The sequence below is a fragment of the Orcinus orca genome, chromosome 7 (genome assembly GCF_937001465.1).
Source record: "Orcinus orca chromosome 7, mOrcOrc1.1, whole genome shotgun sequence".
Classification (NCBI taxonomy): domain Eukaryota; kingdom Metazoa; phylum Chordata; class Mammalia; order Artiodactyla; family Delphinidae; genus Orcinus; species Orcinus orca.
Window position 1 is genome coordinate 78,387,032 of NC_064565.1, and position 22,068 is coordinate 78,409,099.

General features: G+C 35.4%; 1 protein-coding gene across 1 annotated transcript in view; it reads right to left on the bottom strand.

Annotated features, from left to right (window-relative positions):
* The window catches only part of TMEFF2 (transmembrane protein with EGF like and two follistatin like domains 2), a 246,881-nt gene that overhangs the window by 97,932 nt on the left and 126,881 nt on the right, over positions 1-22,068 (bottom strand). The window contains exon 5 of the mRNA XM_004276950.4: positions 20,023-20,119. Within this exon, the coding sequence (XP_004276998.1) occupies positions 20,023-20,119 (97 nt within the window). The remainder of the gene's footprint in view (positions 1-20,022; positions 20,120-22,068) is intronic.

Consider the following 22,068-nt stretch of genomic DNA (forward strand, 5'->3'; position numbering starts at 1 on the left):
TTCATTTATTTATTCATCATTCATTTATGCATGCACTTATACTGGACCTAAGTGCTTCCTTGGAACTGTGCTTGTTACCGAGGGAGCCACAAATTAAATATAAGTCTCTGCTTTCCAGGAGGCTACTTTCTGGTTGAGGAAATCTCGTATCCATATTTCTGGGGTAACTAGGTACTGATAGGATTGAAACGAGGGAAAATGCTCTGAGATCTGGAGAAGGGGGCAATGATGATGTTCTGGAAGGGTCTAGTAAGCCTCCAGCAGATGGCAGATGACTAAATCAATTACTCGCAGATGAAAACATCTGGAGGCCTCTCAGCATACTTAGAATAAAAACAGCTCACTCCATTAAAGGTTACTAGAATCTTCATGATCAAGGACCTTTTCAATTTCATCTAAGGCTTTCTTATTTTCTGGGCTCTAGCCACACTAATCTTCTGCCAGTTCCTTCAGCACACCAAGCTTGTCAGCATTATTGTGTCTTTGGACCAGAGGTTCTCTTTGCTCAGAATTCCTTTTCTACAGATCTTTGTATGGCTGGTCCTTGCTTGCTGTTTGACTCCAACGGCAATCCTCAGAGAGGCATTTCCTAAATACCCGATCTTAAATAGCATCCCCCTTTCCCAGGACGTTGTTGTTCAGAACTCTTGTATTTAAAAAAAAAAAAAACTTATCTGGAAGCATCTTACTTGCTCACTTGTTTATTTCTATATCACCTATCTCCCCCTCCTCTTCTCAGGATGTCTATGTCACCACCTTGAACCAGAACCTCCCCAGAATGTAAGCTGTTTGCAGGTGTGGACCTGGTCTGTGTTATACACTGTATCGCCAAGGCTGAGACAGAGCGTGACGCATCACATGTACTAACTAAATATACACTGCTACTGTACAGCTTCCTTGGCTCCAATCTTTCTCTCTTTTAGCGACAATTATCAAACTTCATTACTGGGTTCTTTCTCCTTAATGCTCCTTTGACTGTGTAACGTGTTCTGGCCAGAAGGACCTATGTAGAAGGGAGGAATGCCACTTCCAAGACTGGCCGATAAAAACTCCCATGTATGATCATTCCTTCTCTTTTGTTTTTTATTAAGTAAATGAATAGGACCTTAATGATTTAGGGAATGTCAGGCCCATGATATGGAAAGAGATATGGTTCCTAACAAACCATGTGTAAGATTATCTGATTAGGAACACTTGCCTTGAACTGTGATGAGAACAAGAAATAAATGTGTGTGTGTGTGTGTGTGTGTGTGTGCGCGCGTGCGTGCGCGCGCATGTGTAATACCTCTGAAAATTTAGCATTTATCTGTTTTAACATTTAGTGTTACTTATCCTAATGTACTTGACAACTAAGTCTTCAATCATTTGGTTACAGGTACCTTTCTAGCTCTTCAGGTACTACACACATTCTCAGTCATAAGCTATTCCTTTCTTTAACTACCTTAATTCTACCTTAATATCTTCCCTCTAGTGTTAAACAAAGAAAGTGCATGGACCTTGGAATTATCTTAGAAAAATCTGAGGTTGAATTCAAGAATTGCCCCTACCTAGCAACATACACTTGTCATGTTATTAACCTCCCCAAAACCAGTTCCATCCTGTGTATAAATGGAGGAAAATAATACCTAGCTCACCACACTGTTGTGAAGAATGAAATAAGATGGTGTACTTGACTTCCATGCTAATTAAACATGCCTTTCTTTATCTGTTTCCCCTTCTCTATACCTGTAAAACTCCTCTGAGTCTTGTAAGTTCTCCACTGTTCCCCAAGTTGGCCTCTGGGTTCAAAGCTTGACTTTGACCCTTGCTAGACAAGTAAACTTAGACAAGTTACTTAACACCTTTGTGCCTAAGTTCCATCCTATTTAAACCTGGAATCATCCTAGTACCTAACTTTTAGTGTTCCAGTTAATGTTAAATGAATTAATGAATGCAAAACCCTTGGAGGAGAGCAGGGCACAAAGTAAGTGTTCACTAGTGCTTAGTGGTTATTTTTAAATTATTCTTTCAAAACTTTCGAACCTAATTATCCCAGCTCATGCTGACACTGCTCTTCTCTATAGTTAAGATACTTGTGTCCATTGTATTACTTCCCATTAAAAAGAAAATCTTCTTGACTAGTAACTTTGCAGGCTATAGTTTTCAATAGCCATAGTTCTCTACAATGACCCTAACAGCCAACGTTAGGCAGCACAAATAAAATTAAACTAAATTCCGTTTTAAAAAATGCATGCTGCAACCAAAAGACATAGACTGGCTGAATGGATACAAAAACAAGACCTGTATATATGCTGGCTAAAAGAGACCCACTTCAGACCTAGGGACACATACAGACTGAAAGTGAGGGGATGGAAAAAGATATTCCGTGCAAATGGAAATCAAAAGGAAGCTGGAGTAGCAATTCTCATATCAGACAAAATAGACTTTAAAACAAAGACTACTACAAGAGACAAAGAAGGACACTACATAATGATCAAGGGATCAATCCAAGAAAATATAACAATTGTAAATATTTATGCACCCAACATAGGAGCACCTCAACACACAAGGCAAATACTAACAGCCATAAAAGGGGAAATCGAGGGTAACACAATCATAGTAGCGGACTTTAACACCCCACTTTCACCCATGGACAGATCATCCAAAATGAAAATAAATAAAGAAACACAAGCTTTAAATGATACATTAAACAAGATGGACTTAATTGATATTTATAGGACAGTCCATCCAAAAACAACAGAATACACTTTCTTCTCAAGTGTTCATGGAACATTCTCCAGGATAGATCATATCTTGGGTTGCAAGTCAAGCCTTGGTAAATTTAAGAAAATTGAAATCGTACCAAGTATCTTTTCTGAGCACAATGCTATGAGACTAGATATCAATTACAGGAAAAAATCTGTAAAAATACAAACGCATGGAGGCTAAACAATACACTACTTAATAATGAAGGGATCACTGAAAAAATCGAAGAGGAAATCAAAAAATACCTAGAAACAAATGACAATGAAAACACGATGACCCAAAACCTACGGGATGCAGCAAAAGTGGTTCTAAGAGGGACGTTCATAGCAATACAATCCTACCTCAAGAAACAAGAAACATCTCAAATAAACAACCTAACCTTACACCTAAAGCAATTAGAGAAAGAAGAACAAAAAACCCCCAAAGTTAGCAGAAGGAAAGAAATTGTAAAAATCAGATCAGAAATAAATGAAAAAGAAATGAAGTAAATGATAGCAAAATTAATAAAACTAAAAACTGGTTCTTTGAGAAGATAAACAAAATTGATAAACCATTAGCCAGACTCATCAAGAAAAAAAGGGAGAAGACTCAAATCAATAGAATTAGCAATTAAAAAGGGGAAGTAACAACTGACACTGCAGAAATACAAAGGATCATGTGAGATTACTACAAGCGACTATTTGCCAATAAAATGGACAACCTGGAAGAAATGGACAAATTATGAGAAATACACAACCTTCCGAGACTGAACCAGGAAGAAATAGAAAATATGAACCAATCACAAGCACTGAAATTGAAACTGTGATTAAAAATTTTCCAGCAAACAAAAGCCAAGGACCAGATGGCTTCATAGGCAAATTATATCAAACATTTAGAGAAGAGCTAACACCTATCATTCTCAAACTCTTCCAAAATATAGCAGAGGGAGGAACACTCCCAAACTCACTGTACGAGGCCACCATCACCCTGATACCAAAACCAGACAAAGATGTCACAAAAAAAGAAAACTACAGGCCAATATCACTGATGAACATAGATGCAAAAATCCTCAACAAAATACTAGCAAACACAATCCAGCAGCACATTAAAAGGATCAGACACCATGATCAAATGGGGTTTATCCCAGGAATGCAAGGATTCTTCAATACATGCAAATCAATCAAAGTGATACACCATATTAACAAATAGAAGGAGAAATCCATATGATCATCTCAATAGATGCAGAGAAAGCTTTTGAAAAAATTCAACACCCATTTATGATAAAAACCCTCCAGAATGTAGACACAGAGGGAACTTTCCTCAACATAATAAAGGCCATATATGACATACCCACAGCCAACATCATCCTCAATGGTGAAAAACTGAAAGCATTTCCACTAAGATCAGGAAAAAGACAAGGTTGCCCACTCTCACCTGTATTATTCAACATAATTTTGGAACTTTTAGCCACAGCAATCAGAGAAGAAAAAGAAATAAAAGGAATCCAAATTGGAAAAGAAGAAGTAAAGCTGTCAATGTTTGCAGATGACATGATTCTATACATAGAGAATCCTAAAGATGCTACCAGAAAACTACTAGAGCTAATCAATGAATTTGGTAAAGTAGCAGGACACAAAATTAATGCACAGAAATCTCTTCCATTCCTATATACTAATGATGAAAAATCGAAAGTGAAATTAAGAAAACACTCTCATTTACCATTGCAACAAAAAAAATAAAATACCTATGAATAAACCTACCTAAGGAGACAAAAGACCTGTATGCAGAAAATTATAAGACACTGATGAAAGAAATTAAAGATGATACAAATAGATGGAGAGATATACCATGTTCTTGCATTGGAAGAATCAACATTGTGAAAATGACTATACTACGCAAAGCAATCTACAGATTCAATGCAATCCTATCAAACTACCACTGGCAGTTTTCACAGAACTAGAACAAAAAGTTTCACAATTTGTATGGAAACACAAAAGACCCCGAATAGCCAAAGCAACCTTGAGAAAGAAAAACGGAGCTGGAGGAATCAGGCTCCCTGAATTCAGACTATACTACAAAGCTACAGTAATCAAGACAGTAGGGTACTGGCACAAAAACAGAAATATAGATCAATGGAACAGGAGAGAAAGCCCAGAGATAAACCGACGCACATATGGTCACCTTACCTTTGATAAAGGAGGCAAGAATATACAATGGAGAAAAGACAGCCTCTTCAATAAGTAGTGCCGGGAAAACTGGACAGCTACATGTAAAAGAATGAAATTAGAACACTCCCTAACACCAAACACAAAAATAAACTCAAAATGGATTAAAGACATAAATGTAAGGCCAGACACTATCAAACTCTTAGAGGAAAACAGGCAGAACACTCTATGACATAAATCACAGCAAGATCCTTTTTGACCCACCTCCTAGAGAAATGGAAATAAAAACAAAAATAAACACATGGGACCTAATGAAACTTAAAAGCTTTTGCACAGCAAAGGAAACCATAAACAAGACGAAAATACAACCCTCAGAATAGGAGAAAATATTTGCAAATGAAGCAACTGACAAAGGATTAATCTCCAAAATTTACATGCAGCTCAGTATCCAAAAAAACAAACAAACCAATCCAAAAATGGGCGGAAGACCCAAATAGACATTTCTCCAAGGAAGATATACAGATTTCCAAGAAACACATGAAAGAATGCTTAACATCATTTATCATCAGAGAAATGCATATCAAAGCTACAATGCGATATCATCTCACACTGGTCAGAATGGCCATCATCAAAAAATCTACAAACAATAAATGCTGGAGAGGGTGTGGAGAAAAGGGAACCCTCATACACTGTTGGTGGGAATGTAAATTGATACAGCCACTATGGAGAACAGTATGGAGGTTTCTTAAAAAACTACAAATAGAACTACCATATGACCCAGCAATCCCACTACTGGGCATATACCCTGAGAAAACCATAATTCAAAAACAGTTATGTACCACAATGTTCATTGCAGCTCTATTTACAATAGCCAGGACATGGAAGCAACCTAAGTGTCCATCGACAGATGAATGGATAAAGAAGATGTGGCACATATGTACAATGGAATATTGCTCAGCCATAAAAAGAAACGAAAGTGAGTTATTTGTAGTGAGGTGGATTGACCTAGAGTCTGTCATACAGAGTGAAGTAAGTCAGAAAGAGAAAAACAAATACTGTATGCTAACACATAGATATGGAATCTAAAAAAAAGAAAATATGGTCATGAAGAACCTAGGGGCAAGATGGGAATAAAGACACAGACCTACTAGAGAATGGACTTGAGGATACGGGGAGGGGGAAGGGTAAGCTGGGACAAAGTGAGAGAGTGGTAGTGTATATATGGACATATATACACTACCAAATGTAAAATAGATAGCTAGTGGGAAGCATTCGCATAGCACAGGGAGATCAGCTTGATGCTTTGTGACCAGCTAGAAGGGTGGGATAGGGAGGGTGCTAGGGAGGGAGACGCAAGAGGGAAGAGATATGGGGATATATGTATATGTATAACTGATTCACCTTGTTATAAAGCAGAAACTAACACACCATTGTAAAGCAATTATACTCCAATAAAAACGTTAAAAAAAGAAGAAAAGAAAATGCGAGCCTACTGACCTTGTGCACTGTACTTTATTACAAGGTGTTGTTTCATCCTTAGTGCAAAGATTTTTTTCTCCTTTAACACTGTGGTACAAGATATTAATTTGAAACTATACTTTGATTTGGGACAAACAAAATTTGGGGAAAAAAGGTGCAATCAATGAATAAGTGAGTTAAAAGTCCCAGAAGCTTGATTATACTAATAAAGGGCTACAAATCCCATTATGAAGATATAAAAAATATATAGTCAAATATATCTAGCAAATTATTGGTTTTATATTGATTATCTGAGGAAAAATAGAAAAAGCAGAATTGATAGTAGGAAGTCTTATAAGCAACTGTATATCTCAAGTCACATTTCGTATTCTAAACCCATGATCATAATTGTTAGGCTCTATATTATGATATATTGCTATTGTTTTGCATATTTTTATCTTTGCTTCTCATTTCTACTTATAATCTTTTAACTAAATATGATCAAAGGTAGGATATTTGTCATAAAAATCTGATCAATGATTTCCCACTTGGCATGAACTTGTGTAACAACCACATCTTTTACTCTTAATTAATAGTAAAATAAAGTAATTACAGAAAACAATGATATAAGGAAATGACACTTTATTGTCACAAACCAAGTCATCTGATTTCCAATTTTTTCATAAATGGCTTATAGTAAATCAGAGAATTGTTCAAGAAACACTCTTCTAGGACCATCTGAAGACCTGGCACTCTTCCTTTCTCTGCTGCTTGAACAAATGATTTTTCTCTCAACAACTGCTTAGTTTTGTTATCTGTACTTGGGAACTATAATCCTAGAAACTCATATGAAATATTTTAGGAGTTCTGCCTAATCTCTGCCTGAGATAACAATAATTAAGAGAAAAAGACTAACAGACACATTGGCCATCGATCTTGTTTTAACCCTGCACTGAATCAGATACCATAACAATAACATATCTGGATATCATTATTCAGGTCTTACAGAGAATCACGTCTACAGATATAATCTCACAACTTTAGAATTTTATCATTAATATATTACATTAAGATCCAATATAAGTAATTTTGTATAATTTATAAGGGAGTTATCAAGGATGTTGTATTTTATTTTGTTCAAAATGTTATTAAAGTCATAGAGTATAAATCCTTGTGGAGTTCAGAACTTCTTAAAGTATCTTTTGATGAACTAGTGTCTTTTCTAATTACATCATGAGAATTATTCTTTTTCTTCCTTACCTTGAATCAGGGATACTCAGAAATACGGTTTTAGCATATTCTCTTAGTTTGATTTTTCTTTAAAATTACTTTTTCTATCCTACTTTTCTCCTTTCTTTTCCTCAACATTGTTTTATTATTAAATTCTTGAATTTTTTCTCTTACTTAAATAACTTCATTGTATTTCTACCTTTTGCTACCACTGATTCATATCCTTTGAAGAGCCTCCTGTTTTCTGAGCTTCCTAAAGAGATGATTAGCCAGTATGAAAATCTTATTTCTGCATGAGGGTTAAAATACAGAGTTGTAAATGCTACCTTCTGGACACAATAGACCATCTTTTCTAATTTAAAACTGACAGTGAAAATTTTAGGTTGAAAAGGAAAGAGGAACAGTGCCACTGGGGCCACTGGGGATGCTTGTGAAGTAGGTCTATATAGCTCACAGTAATTCTGTTCCTATCTTAGGTGATGTTTGGATTCAAAAGAACCATGGACATTATCTAGACCAACACCCTTATTTCCTATATTTTACCTATGAGAAAATGGAGTTTATTCTGGCATAAGGATATACATATACATCAATGGAATAAAATGAGAACTCAAAAATAAACCCGCACATACAGGGTCAATTGATTTTCTACAAGGGTGCCAAGAAAATTCAATGGAGAAAGGATAGTTTTTTCAATAAATGGTGTTGAAATAACTGATTATCTACAAGTAAAAAAATGATTCTTGACCCTTTCCTCCCTCCATATAAAAAATTAACTCAAAATGAATCAGAGACCTAAATATAAGAGCCAAAGCTATAAATCCCTTAAGAGAAAATATAGGAGTAAATCTTTGTGACCTTGGGTTAAGCAAAACCTTCCTAGTTGTGACACCAAAAACACAAGTGACGAAAGACAGACAAATTGAAATTCATCAAAATTAAAAACTTTTGTGTTTTGAAAGGTATCGCCACAAAAATGAAAAGACAACTCCACAGAATGGAGAAACTCTTTTCATATCATATATATTTGGTAAGAGGCTTATACCTACAATTAAAAAAAAACTCCTACAACTTAGTGATAAATACCTCAATTTAAAAATGGGTAAAAATCTGAAGAGGTGTTTATCCAAAGACATACAAATGATCAGTAAGCACACTGAAAAGAGACTCAACACAATTAGCCATCTGGAAAATGTTAATCAAAACCACTATCAGAGACCACTTTATACCCACTTGGATTGTATTATTCAAAAAGATGGTAATAATAAGTGTTGGCAAGGATGTGGAGAAATTTGGATCCTCATACATTGCTGCTAGAAATATAAATGGTGCAGCCACTTTGGAAAACTGTCTGGCAGTGCCTCAAAAAGTTAATCATGAGGTTACCATTTAATCTAACAATTCTACTCCTAGGTATATACCAAGAGAAATAAAAACATATGTCCAAAATAAACTTGTACTTACACACATATACAAACACACAAATTTGTATACAGATGTTCATAACAGCATTATTTATCAGAACCCAAAATTGGAAACAACCCAAATGTTCATCAACTAACTGATAAATGCATAAACAAAATGTGGTATATCTACACAATTAAATACTTTTCATCAATCAAAAAATGAAATACTGATACCTGATACAATGAACCTTGAAAATATTCTAAGTGAAAGAAGCCCAGTCACAAAGGACAACCTGTTGAATGATTCCATTTATATGAAATATTGGAATAAGGAAATCTATAGAGACATAAAGTAGATTAGTTGTTGCCTAAGGATGGAGGAGGGAAACTTGGGGAGGAAATGGGGAGGGGCTGCTAAAGTGTACAAGTTTCTTTTTGAAGTGATAAAAATATTATGAAATTGATTGTGTTGATGGGTGCACAAGTTGGTGACTATACTAAAAACAATTGAATTGTATACTTTAAATGAATGAGTTTTATGTGAATTGTACTACAAAATGACTATAAATCTATCTATCATCTAATTATCTATGTAATCTAATTCGTCTATAGGAAGAAAAAAAAACAGAGACCAAGGGAAATGATGTGATTTTATCCAAGATGAGACCTCACTTCTCTGAACCCAGTGGTCTTTCCACTATGTCATACCAACTCTTTTCTCTCTCTCTTTTTAAAATCTCTCTTGGGTAGCTTTGATGAGATAGTGGCATAAATCACTTGAGCCCTTCTCTTTACTACATGTTGATTACCCTTAACCTTTCAGGGGTTTCATGTATTTTTTTTTTTGGCCACGCTGTGCAGCTTGTGGAATCTTAGTTCCCCAACCAGGGATCAAACACATGCCCCATGCAGTGGAAGCATGGAGTCCTAACCACTGGACCGCCAGGGAATTCCCAGGGGCTTCGTGTATTTATCTGTCAAATGAAGATAACATTACCTGCCCTAACTACATCCTAGAGATATCAGAGGATCAAAGGAGAGGAGAAAGTAGGCTGAAAAGAATTAGGTTTTAATATGTTAGAAGGTTTCCCTTTTCATCTGGCTGTCCCTTAATGTCATGTGCATCTCAAAAGGGAAATATTTTCTCCAACAAAAGACAATTGTTAAAAGACTTATGAATTCAGTGTAAAACATACCATAACATATCTCCTAAGCATGTGATAATACACAAAAATGTCAGGTACAGATATACTGATCAATACAGGGCTTCTTTTAATGTATTTCCCCTCCCAAGTCTGACCATCCGATGTCACTGTAATGCAAGCATCTCTGTTGTATTCTCTTTTTCCCAAATCAACAAATCTTTTAGAAGAGGAAAAACATATTCAATTAAAATTAAACTGCATACTTCATTCAAATATAATATTTTTATTTCTTTGTCATAATTGATAATTTGATGTTATATTTGAATGTCTTAAAGTACACATTTATGTACATATCAATGTTTAAACAGAAATACGTCACTAATTTCTGCTAAAGTGAAGATAATATTTTACTTCATTTCTTGCTTTTTCCTCAATTGTTGCACACTTCTCCCTGATATACGTCTTTTAATATCTGCTGATTATAGGCACTTATGACTACTTGGAACCGAGCATTGCTTTTATTACCCTGAATAATACAATTTTGATTATAGAAAGCTCATTTTAGGATGAGTTCAGAGAACAGAGTAAACTATTATGTAAAGACTTTGAAAAGACTGCAATGAATAAAAAAGAGCTGTGGTAAACAAACTTCAGAAGATCACTCGTCCCAAGTGCATAGTCCTGAGTTCTTATGTTTCACTCAGAGCTTAGTAGTGAAGGGATGAATGGACCCACTCCTGATTAATTTTACTTTGCATTGGGGGGAAGCTAGAAAAAACAGATATTTGTTTCCTTTATTTATTTTCTTCTTTATACTATAATAAGCATTTAGTTCTTCAGCAGTATTGATTTTTTCAATTGGATGTTGCATATAATTTTACAATTTGTTCAATCACTTATTAGATATTACACATACTGCTTATAGGGGCATATTTCTGGAACAGACTGATGTGGGCTGCCGAGGACTGCTTGCTGATTTGTTGTTTAGATGAACCAACATATACAGTATATTACTATTTGGGAGTAAACCAGTGAAGGCCAGGAATGGTTTCTACCCAATTTAAAACACCTGTGGGAGGACAGTTTCTCAGTAAATAATGCTTATACCTCAGAAAGCTATTTATTATGGATGCTCTGGATGCAGACAAAGGAAGTGTTTTCAGTACACATACTGTCTAACCTCTTGGAGTTAACCAAGAAAAATGTCTAAGGTAGACTTAGAGAGGATTTAGGTTTTGGTAAATTCTTTAGATCACAAATGTTAGGACACTGCCCTCAACTCCATGTGTCTTGAGAAAGGCAAAAATTTTGAAAGAATAATTAGAATTTGGGCCCACAGAAATTATGTTCAAATCTAAATATATTACTCATAAATTTGTTTAGCATTTGTAACAATCTCCAAGCACAACCTCAAGGTTAAGTAAAATTTTCAAGAGAGAGGCTTTGTTGATATATAAAATATGATTCGACTCATCAAAAATACATACACACACATGTGCATGTACACACACACATAGGAGGAAAACACACCTCAAAATTTTATGGTAATTATCTTGGAATGGTGGGGTGACATTGTAATATTTCTAGGCTTTTGAAATTTCTATGATAAACATGTGCAACTTTTATAATCAGAAAAAGCCACAGCAAATTCCATTTTAATGTAACCATTAAAACATACATTAGATTGGGAAATAAGAGGCTTGGCATTATATTTTTAAGTGTTAAATACAAAGATATAGCAGAGCATTGTACTAAGATAGGGATTAAAATCCACTGGCATATGGGCCATATTTATTTTCCATTTAATTTGCTGATTCTTCCCTCTTTCTTTATATCTCATAATTTCTCTTCTTGCAGCAAGAATATGCATTTGTAATAAACCTTCCTCTACCACTTGGAAGGGAGCATGTAGTCCATCAGCTATTCCCAAAGATACTAAGGAATGAAGTCCCACCTTTCTTAACAAATGGCTTACTGATCAGTGCCCGTGCTCTTCTGGGTTCCCCAATGCTCCTCTGCCTTTTGCACAGCCCTTTGAAATATTGCTGGTAGTGGCACCAGCATTAAAGGAAGGGGGAGTATTATAATGGCCACTCTCCATGTTATGTGCCTCTTTTCTGGATAAAAATCTAAAGCCTATCACTAGTTATAAATATAAATAATGTTCATCCTGGTTCATAATCAGAGTTGCTATTGCCTTACTCAAAACAAGCAAATTGAAGTTGAAACATCTCAAAGAACCAGGTTTTGGTGAAGATATGTCTCTTCTCTGCAACCTCATGGTTAATAACCTTCTCAACCTAATTGGGCACACATATAGTCATAAGGATATGCTCCATAGATAATAATTCGATACCTCTACAAAAAAACACATAAAACCCACACAGTCTGCCAAAAATAAGGTGTATATATCTAATGGGAAAAAAATATTTCAAAGGACATCGTAGGTGATGTGAACCTGTTAGTGGTAGACTTTATCACAAAGAGGTTGTATTTTCTATTTCAACAACAAAAAAGTGTGAAATTCTGTACTGAATATATCCAACATGTTATACGTGTATGATATACACCTAATGCACGCTACACACACACACATGCAGACACATAATTTATGTTATTAAACATATGAGAAGATACTGAGTGGTGGTTAAGAGCATGGTGTCTGGAGTCAGCCTGGCAGGGTTCAAATCCTAGCTCTTCCACTTACTCTTTGGCTTTGGGTGGTTTGCTTAACCTCTCTGTGTCTCCTTCCATGTAAAATGAGAATTATTAGTGTATCTAACTTCGTAAGATTAGCAGGAGGATTAAATGGCTCCATGAATGTAAACGATACCATGGTACCTGCTGCATAGGAAACACATGCTTGTGAAAATTCTGTCATCTTTTGATGATCACAATGAGATTCATGTTTTTATCTCTGAGACTGGGATGTTATGTTGTGATGTTGGAACATGGAGCGTGTATTTCCTGGTTTTAAGGCACAGGAGTCTCTGACTCGGAATATACTAGAAACTGAGACTTAGAAAACTCAACACAAAATTGTGGGTGAGAGTTTGGTGAGTGAGCACCAGAAGTAAGGCAGGAGGAGCAGGGTATAGTCTACACAAGCAGGTAAAAGAGAAACAAGTAATGAAAACAGTTAAGTTAGTGGGAGAAATACAATCTATGCTTTGGAGTTTTGTTTCCTTTGTTCTGCCTTCAGGTAGTATTTCATTATTTTTATATAAAATTGAAGTTACCTGATTTCTAATGTCTGAGCTAAATAAAAATTGCAAAACATATAAAATGTATTAAAGTTTTCAATACTTTATTCCTGTATTTTTCGATACTCTACACCAGATCCACATTTGCACCCATCACATCCTAATTAAGTTTCATTAATCATTGTGCGATAACTAGCACAGTTGAGGCATACATAATTACTGAGAAAAATTCAAAAGACTCTTCAGAACTTATGTGAAAATCCAATTCCTTTCTAAGTAAAGTAGCCCAGTACATAGAAGACCTGAGGTATGTCTTTGTTTGAAAGACCATGATTTATTTTCAAATTTCAGTTTTATTTAAAAAATCTTACTTTTCACAAAGCTCAACCCAAATTTGGAGGGTGGGTTAGTTGTATATTTTTTTGTTTGTCTCTTTTTGGAATGGCCTGCTGTGCATTTGAAGTGGCATCATTATTTATTCATCTTTCTAAGTAACACTTAAAGTGTTTAGATTCAGTTTGCAGACTTGGCTATTGGCAGCTATCGGCAGAGGGAAGTCTGGGTCACAGACATGGCGTTTGTAGGCACAGACCATTGTACAGACCATGTTACAAATACTAGTCTTATTTATAATTGCACTTCTAAATTGTGTGAAATTTTTTAAAAGTACAAATTATTTTTTCTTGTTTAAGATAGGTGGATAAATACATAAAAGAAGGAAATCAAACTCAAATTTTTACATTAAGCCATAGATTTGCTAAAAATGTCAACATTTTTCTCTTGAAATTATGGGAGTGGGAAGAGGTGTGTTTCCCCAAATATACAGCAGAAGCTGTATATTGCCCTCTTCTCTGGAAAAAGTTTCTGGGCAAATGGAAGTATTAAAGGAAAGGGAGATGTCTTTACTCTTCAGACCCCATCTATACAAACAGACAATACTATGGCAGTTTTCACAGGCGACAACACTGTCTTCATGGTGAAGGAAAGGCAATTTGAGGGAGGCAGCATCCTAACTACGGGAGTCTTAGAACTAAGAAGGTTTTATCATAAAGCCTACAACCCACCCAAACCTTAGATTTTCTGGACTAGACAGACCTATTTTCTGTTTGTGTGTGTGTGTGTGTTTTATTCTGTCCATGAGTAAACTCACATTAGAAGCCAGTCCAAATTATGGTAACCGCTTTTACAGTTCTAAGGCAAGAGAGTAAAGGAAATCAATATAAAGAAAACACCGTAGGGGAAGACTGAATGAACTCGTAGTTCAGTAAAATTCTGTGACTAATCAGCATCTTCTTTAGAGCCCACATACAACCCCAAATGATATTCTTTTTACTTAGTAGAAAACAGTTGGAAACTTTCCAGTTGCAACACAATCTTTTTTGTTCAATTGTCGACCAGTAGTAGTTTTAAAAAGAAATCATTTCTAAATCTTAAGACTCAGAGGTGTCTTATTTTTCCCTATCAAACTCATAACCCAATACTGAAGTCAGCAGGACCTAATGCCTAATTTGCTTATATGTATGGTGAAATCTAGTGCCAAGGATCATCCTTGACCGTTGCCCCACTTCAAATATTCATGATTCTCTACAGTCCAAAAAGCATTAAGGGTGGGAATGATGCCAGCAACACACAGTCTTCCTAGTGACAAGGAGCCTTCTTAGATCAAAGGAGCAAGATGTTAAAAGACTTCAAACTAAACTGTCTTTGTAAGAGAGGCTCACAAAAGTAATGCCAAATCTCACACCCTGTTTCAGTTATGGAACATCAGTGAAATAAAGGAAAAAATAGATGCTCATTCATTTTCTCTTCTGAACTCTTTTTACTGAACTACTTTGCTTTTCTCCTTTCTTACCATTGCAGTCAAACACTAGGATGTGATGCACTAAAACTGGAAAACATGATTAATGCTTTCAAAGACAAAATGAATGACTACTGAGGAATTAATAGCATTTAAGCCAATATGGTTTCGCTAATGGGGCCTAAGTGGCATGTTGAGAATAATACAAGAGCAAAGTTAAAATGGGCACAGGAGCTATAAAGCATACATACGAAGCAAATACACATAATGATTTAAGTTGTCCCTTTATGTCATTTGTCACCCAGCTGCATCTGCTCTTACACCTGTGCTCCTTTCCTTGATCTATCTTGATACCCTGGAAATGTTAGGCCTGCAGCCAATTTCATACCCAGTCATTTCTATGGTCAGACCCAGCTATCAGCTTGCTCTTTTCTTATATTAAATCAAGTATCAACCCCAGGGCTCTGAACTACTTCTGACTGACAGGACCAACAGAAAGTTCTAGGATAATTACTTCTTAGGACTAGTTCCCAGTGCAAAGAGTTACTACTGACCTACTTTGGACTTACTGAAATAATTTATCAGGTAAGATAATTAAGGGAATATAAAGCTGTTTCTAAAACCAAGCAAGTATCAGAAATATTTGTTGAAATCATAAGTTAGTATTCCCAGTACTATCAGATGGGGCTTTATTACTTTGCTATGAGTCAAATTTATTATGTTTGACTTAGAAGCCCTTCTTTTTCTTTATAAATTATACTTGGCAGGAGGTATCTGAGAGTCTCTTTGATGTATAAATATATTAGTTTTGACCTTTTTTCAGTCTAGATATAAAGAGAAACTGTCTTTTAAGCCCTTCTTTTCTTTGCCTTTTAACCCTTTCCCCATAAATAGGCATGCATATCCCTTTGCACTGGTGTTCCAATTATTTTCGAGGTCCATCCTAAATAAAGAGATGCCTTGATATGAGAGTGGATATATCTGCGGTGTGGACCACTCACCATGTGGACTTTTAACCCTCTTTTGAAAGCATGATCCTTTCCTACACATAGGTAGATATCTATAACTGAAGAATCTTTTGTAGCAATGGTCTTTCTTTCCTTTTGAGAAAATCTGACCAGTTTCTTATTTCTACAGCCTTGATGTTCTCCATAAGAAGAAGAAAAAGGCAAGAGAAAAACCTTGAAAGGAAATCATAGCACATAAGGGAGGAGCTTGTATAAGCTTATAAACCATCTGTTTTTCTCAAAATAAAGGCATTAAATTTTACGTTATTAGTATCATGGTTTATCAGTGTCATCCTCTATTATTTTTTCTCCTTTTCCTCTACTCTCCTTACCCTTCTCCCATTTATTGTTTTTTCTTTCCCGTGTCCAATGTACCTTGCTTCTTGACTCAAAAACTCATCTAACTATGGAAACAAGATCAGCTGATTGTGTACTGGCTTTTTAATTCTAACAGAGGTTTACCTTCATCTAGAAAATACCTGAACATCTTTGAATAGCTAGATTTACCCCTTGTGGTAAAATGTAAAGTATTAATTTCTTAGGCTAGGGTTAAAGAAAAATCAGGAATCAATCTTTTACATTTGTTTCAATATTGCAGTTACAATAGTAACATTATTTCTCAGTACTACTTATCCACATCTTGTTATTATTTCACAATGTATGGTTGAGGAACTTGTATGCATAAAATTGTAGTTTAGTTAATGTCAAGGGAAAAAAATAAAACTAAACACTGACTTATACTCTTTGTTCCCACATAGCAAATGCAGTATTTTATGTTTGTGAGAGGACCTGGCCATGGTTTCATCTGGAATCAATAGCACATCAAGCTCCCCTGATTCAGTTGACTAGTACTAGAGTCAGATCCCTCCCCTGTTGCTTCTTATCTTACTTTATAGCCTCTTTCATTCCATGACTATTTAATTTCATTTATTGCTTTATTCTTGTGTCCTTCAGCTGTTTCCAGTCTGCCCTTCATGGCCATAACTAAATACAGTATGTAAACATGCAAAGGTATTTATGTAAATGAAAATCAATATGCTTATCATTTCAGCACCATTCCTTCTTGCTTACATTGGACATTTTAAGTACATTTTATTTGAACGCTAACAACTTTTCATTCTTGCCTGGGAAGTATAATGATCTTCTTGGCTCCCTGCCCCCTGCATCCCTCTAATCTTCACAGCTATGGCCACTTAGCCTCATCTGGAGGCTCAGCCTTATTCTGCATTTTGGAACTAATCTTGTCTCTAGGCTGGGGGCATACAAGATGTCCTAGCCAAAAGCTAACGATTCAGCAACCAGTCATCCTTGCTGCTGGCTTCATTCTGACCTTGTAATTTATTTCTGAGATCTAGGGGCTTGTCCCAGCCTTCTGTAGCCAAGGCTTGGCTTTGTACACCAGTTCTGGTAGGTGGGTATCTATCCAGTGTCTGCCCCTGATTAGCTTTCCAATTCCTTGATGACTGAGGTTCTGCCTTATCCTTCTCCTTGCTCCCTTTGTAACCGAATTTCTTTTCCTAACTCCAGTACCCATGGCTGTTGAACCTTTCTGATGCCACTTACCTTGCCCAAGTCTCCTTATCCTGTATACCAGAGATCTGAACTTTTGCTAGAATACCAGGAGTGACACTGCTTGCCCGAACATTTGCCCATTGCCTGCTGCAAGCTTCTCTCTTGTCACCAGCTCTAACCCTGCAGGTCTTCAGTCACTGGATCTAAGCTGCCTGCAATCTGGCCATCTCATTTTTCCAGACATGACAGGAAAGAAATACTTTAATTGCATCTTTGGTTGAATTGTTATGCTAACATCCTCTAGTTACTTTCACCTCATATCTTCATCTTGGCCCTGCCACTTAAACATTTTAAAACTCAGTTTCCTCCTTGTAAAGTGATCATAATAGAATCTACTCTAGGGTATTTTGAAGATAACTGAGGAAAAAAAAAGAATGCATACAAATAGACTAAGCTCATAGTAAGAAATCAGTCATTTTTATCTGCTATTATTGTCTCATTCCTTAAATCTTTGCAGTTGTAAAGTGAAACCATGTCACTTAAAGGTGATCATTAAAGAGTGGGGAATGGAAAATTCTTAAGAAAAAATTAGGGACCCATGTGAATTTTTAAAAAGTAAAATAGCTGACAGCAAGAAAATTTACAGCATTAAAAATAAAGTTGAGCTACAGATGTAGTCATCAGCAAACATTAAAACAAGATATTTTAAGGATACATTTCTTATCAATGTGTCTTAATATATAATGACTATGACTATGCAGAGCCTTAAAGCATTTAGGGAGGAGAAAGATTCTCTGAGTCAGTCATTTATCTTAGAGCAGTATTTATACAACCATCTGGGGGAGTTTTAGACAAGTAAAGTTTTAAGCCCCACTTCTCTGAAATTCTGATTCATTAATTTTGACATGGAACTAAAAAATCGATGTGTTTTAAAAATTCCCAGCCAGGTTTGGGAACCATAAAGTTCATCAGCCATTAAGATGTCCAGGAGGTTCCTAAGAAAACGTATGTCTGTTTACCTCAAGATGGTCAAACCAGTGCATACACTCCCTGACTTGACTCCTAGCTGACCATTGGTTAGAAATGTTTAACAGGTATGGAAATCCTACTGATATCTGCTTTTATTAATGGGTGGCTAGTTCACGTGGCTAGTCAATAGCAGTGTTTATTGTAAGTACCTAGTTAATTTACCCTAAGAATCTCAGTTTGCTCAGTTGGAATCCTCAATTTAATCTACATTCAAAAATATTCTAAAATGTTTTAAGTGCAGACTGTTTCATTCTTGCCAAAATTATCTTGCCTTAATTTTTTCTTTCTGTTTCTTAGATGAATTGCCCCCTCCACCCACAAAAGTCTGATGAAAATGATTGTGTTTTTCCTTCAACTTTACTGAGATATAATTGGCATATAACATTGCATAAGTTTAAAGTGTACAACGTGTTTGATACACTTACATATTGCAATGTGATCACCACCATAGTGTTAGCTAACACCTCCATCACCTCACATAATTACCAATATTTTGTGTGTGTGGTGAGAACATTTAAGATTTACTCCCTTACCCACTTTGATCAAAATGATTGTTAACTGCTCTAGGCAAACACAGTCTGCATATTGAAAAAAAAATGAAAGGACACCTGGTTGTTTTTCTGAAGTTATGTGTGTAAAAGAAAAAGAGATAGAAAGAAAGAGAGTCTGCCTCTTTCCACTGTCATGCCATACAAAGACCTTTGGGTTGCTCACTTTACATATGAGATCAGGGTAGGACCAATACACGTGGCCGCCCTAGAAGACTAACATTTTGGGACCCATTCAAAATAATGAATATTATACATAATCTGTTCATCATATCTTTACAGGAGAAGCTGAGTATTGCTTGGGTGAAGGGAGAAGTTGATCCTATGGGGTGGCTCAAAGATTATTCCTTGCCCTACCATCTCCCTAATTCAGCTATGAGAGTGCCTATGCATACCCTTTAAGTAAAATCTGTGCAGTTGCCCAGATCCACCATTTTAGGAGCAGATTAGCAACTATCCATTGTTTCTTGACCATGCTTTTTGAGAGATGTTCTGATACGTACAATTTTTCTCTCCATCTTTTAACATGACAGTATTTGGGGGTCTCAGTGATATCTTATTGTACCTTATCAAGTAATGCCCTGGGCAGCTGCTTGGCTGACCCAACTTTTAGTTCAGCTTCAGAAAGTCCTTTCTGTTATTGTAGCCCTCATTTTTTACCCCCATGAGAACTGGATTAAAAAAAAAAACATAAAAAAAAACTGCTGAAAATGTCTTCTTTTAGGAAATAATTGATAAAGTAAAAAGAAATTAATTATTGTCATTATTTTCTTTAAAAGAATAAAATAGCACATTACCAGACATCCTCAGCGTCTTCATCACATTCTGCACCAAACTGGCAAATATCACAGGTGGATGTCTCCTTTTGACTGGTTTCTCCTGAGCCTTCATGGACTACAGGACAGAAGAAAGGGAACAAAAAGAATTCAGATAAGTGTGCACAATACCAACAACTTCAAGACTATTCTATATGAAACCTGCTACTTTTCCAATGGAGCTATTGGAGCTCCATTAAGATCGTCATATTCGGCTCCCTTCTTCCCTAAATTTGAAGAAAATTAACAATAATATGCTAGCCATTGGTATGTGGTGAATAATTCTTTTTACAAGAAAAATAAACGAGAATACTGGATTTATCAAAATTGTTTGGCTAATAGACCATATGAAAGTTACTTAATTAAAAGGGATTTAGATTGTTACTTGCCTAGAGGAAAAACCTAGTGTCTATAAAAAAATACTTGACATTTTCTCATTCTTAAATTATAGATATTTTTTCATTCAAAGGCTTTAATACATAATTTAAAAATTTAGATGGGCAGCCTTGACTTTTTAGATACGTCTTTTCCCCGCCTCAAGATGCTAAGTACTTATACGGAAAAATATATTAATTATGTTTTCAGAAAACATCTTTTAATTGGTTTTTACAGTAATTTCTTGAATCTTACATAAATGTTGCACAGAGCTCATCATAGTGATTTCTTCTATGAGGGTTATGAACATATATTTCATTTAAAAAATATATACTGTCGCTGATGATGATTATTGATATTGGTTCTTTTTATACACATAAATTACAAGTGTAAAAATATATTATATACAACCTAATTATAAAATTAAGCTTTCAAATCAGGAAAGAATAGTGTAAGTCAAGAAAAAAATTTTAGTATGTGAGTTCAAGAAATAAAAATCTGAGCAACACTTTTGAGATGATGGATTACTGTCTACCCAATTAAAAAAATATGTAGTTGAAAGCAAAAATAGTTTTGCTTATAGATGAAAAATTGCAACAACCTAAGTACTGCATAGATAATCTTATTCCATGGACATCTTATATACTAAAAACATGTTTAAATCAAGAGATCCTTAAAACGTGCACTCTGCAAAAGGTTATACATTTTCAGTAGAAAAAGAACAGAGGCAATTAAGTATGGCATTGGCTCCTAGCATTATGAAGCCTAATAAGATAACGTTTTTAACAAAACATCATTGATTAACATGCACCCTAAACCTAAGAAATTTAACCTTACTTATTTTATTTTAATATGATATTTTTCATAATTTGTTCTTTGTTAACATGAGAATTATTAATATTTACAAAAGCAAAGGTCTTTATTCCTTGATTTTCCAATTTACTGCTGTGCAAATGAGTGATCTGATTTACCAGAGAAAAAAAAAAGAACAAGAAGACATCTCTAAGAGAGTTCTCTATTTTATAGTTTTTCCAGGAAAGACAGAGAGATTTATTTTTTCCAAAGCAACATTTTTTCCCCTGTACTTGATTTGCCCTGCACTTTTAAAAAGTTATGAATTAAACAGATCAACTTCAATTGCAAAAGTATTGATGGTATAGTTTTAAAATTGGAAGTCTAAAAAAATGGTGTTCCTCCCCAGAAAGAAGAAGGAATTTTAGACTCTGCTAAAATAGACAGCACTTATTATCCACTCTATTATTTTAATACAGGCAAGACCATTAGAGTGGAATATGGGATAAGAAGGAAGCTGGGGACCTAACCTCAGGGGGTACTGAACAGCTGAGGTCCATCTCTTTATCACTTTCTTACTATTAATGCAACACAGAAGCTGTTAATGGGAGAGAGAGCCTTTTAGTGTTAGCAAGATTAGCAGCTTCTAGACTAAAGCTTCCCATCACTCAGGAAACATACTAACACAACGGGAAGGTCCTTAATGAACAGTTATAGCCATTTATGGGCAGCCCTATCTTCTTTCGCAGCAGGGATCCTTGGTTAGGGATCTACTGGAAGTAATCCAGGGGATGAATCGTGCTACCTCAGCAAAACTAACAATAATAATTCTACTGGAAGTCACATTACATTTCTATAAAA